Raw genomic sequence first — 3228 nt, 5'->3', positions numbered from 1 at the left:
CCCTCCTTCCCTTCCTCCCTCCTTCCCTCCCTCCTTCCCTCCTTCCCTCCTTCCCTCCTTCCCTTTCAAGACTCTGGATGTTATAGTATGATGATAACATCAGTGACTTTGAGATTCTAAATGCAGCTTTTTCTGTGGGAGGGAATTCTAATCTGATGGACATGATGGCACTTTATTTTGAGACCTGTAAGATAAACACGGAATCACAGAATGTGGCCTTTGGGATTATCCACTTCCACCCCCTGCCATGGGTAGGGACAGCTTCCACTGTCCCAGGCTGCTCCAAGCCTCGTCCAGCCTGGCCTTGGACACTGCCAGGGATCCAGGGGCAGCCACAGCTGCTCTGGGCACCCTGTACCAGGGCCTCAACACCCTCCCAGCCACCAATTCCTTCCCAGGATCCCAGCTGTGCCTGCCCTCTGGCACTGGGAGCCATTCCCTGGGTGCTGTCCCTGGGTGCCTTGTCCCCAGTCCCTCTGCAGCTCTCCTGGAGCCCCTTCAGGCCCTGGCAGGGGCTCGGAGCTCTCCCTGGAGCCTTCTCTTGTGCAGCTGAGCAGCCCCAGCTGTGCCAGGCTGGCTCCAGAGCAGAGGGGCTCCAGCCCTGGCAGCATCTCCGTGGCCTCCTCTGCACTGGCTGCAGCAGCTTTGTGTCTTTCTCATGCTAGGGTCACAGGGCTGGACATGGGACTGCAGGCGAGGTCTCAGTTGTCATACAAAGGTCATTGTTGTAAAGGGTTTTATTGAAAGCATTCTAAGCATATGCAGCTGGATAAATTCGTGTGATTGACTTCTGGTTTTGGCTGTGATGGTCTGCTTTCTCTGAAGCATGCTTTGCCTCAGTTGAGCAGCAGCTTATATTAATCTGGATTTCTTAACATACTGGCTTCATCAATTTAATTTACAACATATTTTTGGTATCACTGTTCCTATCCTTAGTAGTAAGGATTTTGAGCCCACAGTTGTACAAGAGAGGCTGAACGCCATAAGGTCGCTCCTGGGCCTCGAGTGCTGCTCAGTCCGCACTGTGATCCACAGTAGTCTTGGCTGCAGTGAAGAAGCCATTCTAGCAAATTGAGAAAGTTACAGCTGGTCAGACAATCTTGTCAGAAAGCTGAGGGGGGTTAATTCTGAAAAACTGAAGTACTTAATCTCTTTAAGTACCTGAGAGAAGGTCTTTATTTCTTGTTTATCTTGGTAAGTTCAGTTAGGAAACTAGGACGTTCAGCATCTGATAGAGTGTGCGTATTTGTGTGGTAGATGGTTTTGTTTAGGTTTTTTTTTGCGACTAATCATTTAGAAAGTCCAGAGAAAAGGCCTGGCAGGCTGTCAGATGCTTCTTATCTGGCCAGCACAAAATGATTAAATGTCTTTATCCATTGCATTTATCAGGATGACATCCCACATTCATTGATTTGTTTGCTTAAATCTCTGCTGTGAGTGTCTCTCTGCTTAGGATTCCCACTGGTTCTCAGCCTGGGCGGATTGCCAGCTGACCTCTTCTCTGATTTCAAGATGAGAGAAGGTGCTGCCTGGTTTATCAGGGTCACTTCCAGCCACTCAGGTGATTCAGTGAGTTTAGTTTTGTTTAGTTTAGTGCACGGACCAAACCACCACCCTTCACCCAGCTCTGATTTCTTCACAAAAAAAAAGATCCTGCTATGCTGAAAGTTCCACTCTGATTGTAAGCAAATATAAAAAGGAATCTTGTTTTATCAAAATTCAGGACATTCTGATGCTCCTCCAGATGTAGCAGACTGTGAAGGCAGGTTATGCCTGGCTTCCCAACACTGTTTGGGTGTGTTGGTGTTCCTGGAAGTTGTAGATGGTCTCTATCCTACAGTAGTTCTATTTTGAGCAGTAATGCAGTTCTTCTTTCTTTTCCTAGTAAACAAACTTCCTACTTCTCATCTGTATGTGGATTGGTGGCATTACAAGCTCTGAGATTCCAGCAGAGTTCCTCTCTGGGGAAATATCTCTAGATTTTGACAGTTATTGTCTCTGGAAGATTCCATTCCCTTTGAGACCTGTGTGTCACCAACTCTCAGGAGAGGCCCAGGCTGTGAGAAAACATGATCCTGTTATTTCTCAGCTCTGTCTAAGCAAGGTTTTGGGGGACGTTACACTTACAAACATAATTCTTGCACCTTAGTTCTTTAACAGCATCTTTGGCTTTCCAGCTTGGATTAGCTATTTCCCGGTGAAACTGGAAGGACCTAATAGGAGGAAGAGATGCTCCATCTTTTCTAAGATGTCACTGCCTCTGTGTTAAGGATAAAACCAGGAGGGAGAATGCTATCCTCTTTTTCTGAGCTGGAGCACCCCTACCCTTGTGTCCTCCTTCCCATTAGAACTTGGAAGCGTTATACTACACAAATTCAGGAATCATTTAGGTTGGAAAAGGCCTCTAAGATCACAAATTCCAGCTGTCAGCTGAGCACCGTGTTCCCCACTAAACCATGTCATCAAGGGGCACATTCACATGGGTTTTTGAACATTTCCAGGGTTGGTAGCTCCACCAGTGCCCTGGGCAGCCTGAATTTTAATGACAATTTGCTTATGGAAGTAATTAATCAACCACAAGAAGGGGTGAGCTCTCAACTCCGATGCAGGACTTCCCTGTGCCACTTTCTTGGAGACACAGGATGATGCTGTTGCAAGTGGTTAGTTTTTTCCTATAATTTTCTTAAGTAATGATGGATTATTCTTTTCCAAATCTGATAGAAGTCAAGAGAATGGTGGGCTGCATGGCTCTGATGCATGCAGGGCTCTGTCCTTACGGCAAAGATCTAATTCCAGATCCTGAGTGCCTGCTGCGAGTCAGAGCTCACGGAGCAGGGCCTGTGGACAATGCAGAGTGTCTGAATTCATGGGAAGACTGGAAATTCTCTTTCTGATGACAGATTTTTAAAGTAAAACAAAGTTCCCAATATAGTCTGAAGCCATCCTACAGGTGACTGTGGAATTTTGAATTGTAGATTGTGGAATTATGAAGAAGAGGCTGTGCTGTCACTTGTGAAATGCTGAGTGCATCCTACAACGGAGCTGTTTCTGTAACAAAATCGTTGTTTTTTTTTTTCCAGGAGTATTTTTTATTGTGGAGGCTGATATCAAGGAGTTCACTCAGCTGAAGGTGGATAAGCGCTTCCACAGCATCCTCAGCATCCTGAGGCACTGCAAGAGAGTGAGGGAGGTTCGCGGCTCAGGGCTCATCCGCTACGTCATCTGCTA

General features: G+C 46.6%; 1 protein-coding gene across 1 annotated transcript in view; it reads left to right on the top strand.

Annotated features, from left to right (window-relative positions):
- The window catches only part of SKA1 (spindle and kinetochore associated complex subunit 1), a gene marked incomplete at its 3' end in the record, with an annotated part of 18961 nt that extends 15737 nt beyond the window's left edge, over positions 1 to 3224 (top strand). The window contains 1 exon segment of the mRNA XM_040053621.2: positions 3081 to 3224. Within this exon segment, the coding sequence (XP_039909555.1) occupies positions 3081 to 3224 (144 nt within the window).
- Between the last annotated feature and the right edge of the window lie 4 nt (positions 3225 to 3228).

The sequence above is a fragment of the Hirundo rustica genome (assembly GCF_015227805.2).
Source record: "Hirundo rustica isolate bHirRus1 chromosome Z unlocalized genomic scaffold, bHirRus1.pri.v3 SUPER_Z_unloc_BUSCO_334667at7742, whole genome shotgun sequence".
NCBI classification, from domain to species: domain Eukaryota; kingdom Metazoa; phylum Chordata; class Aves; order Passeriformes; family Hirundinidae; genus Hirundo; species Hirundo rustica.
This window is presented reverse-complemented; position numbering and strand designations above follow the sequence as displayed.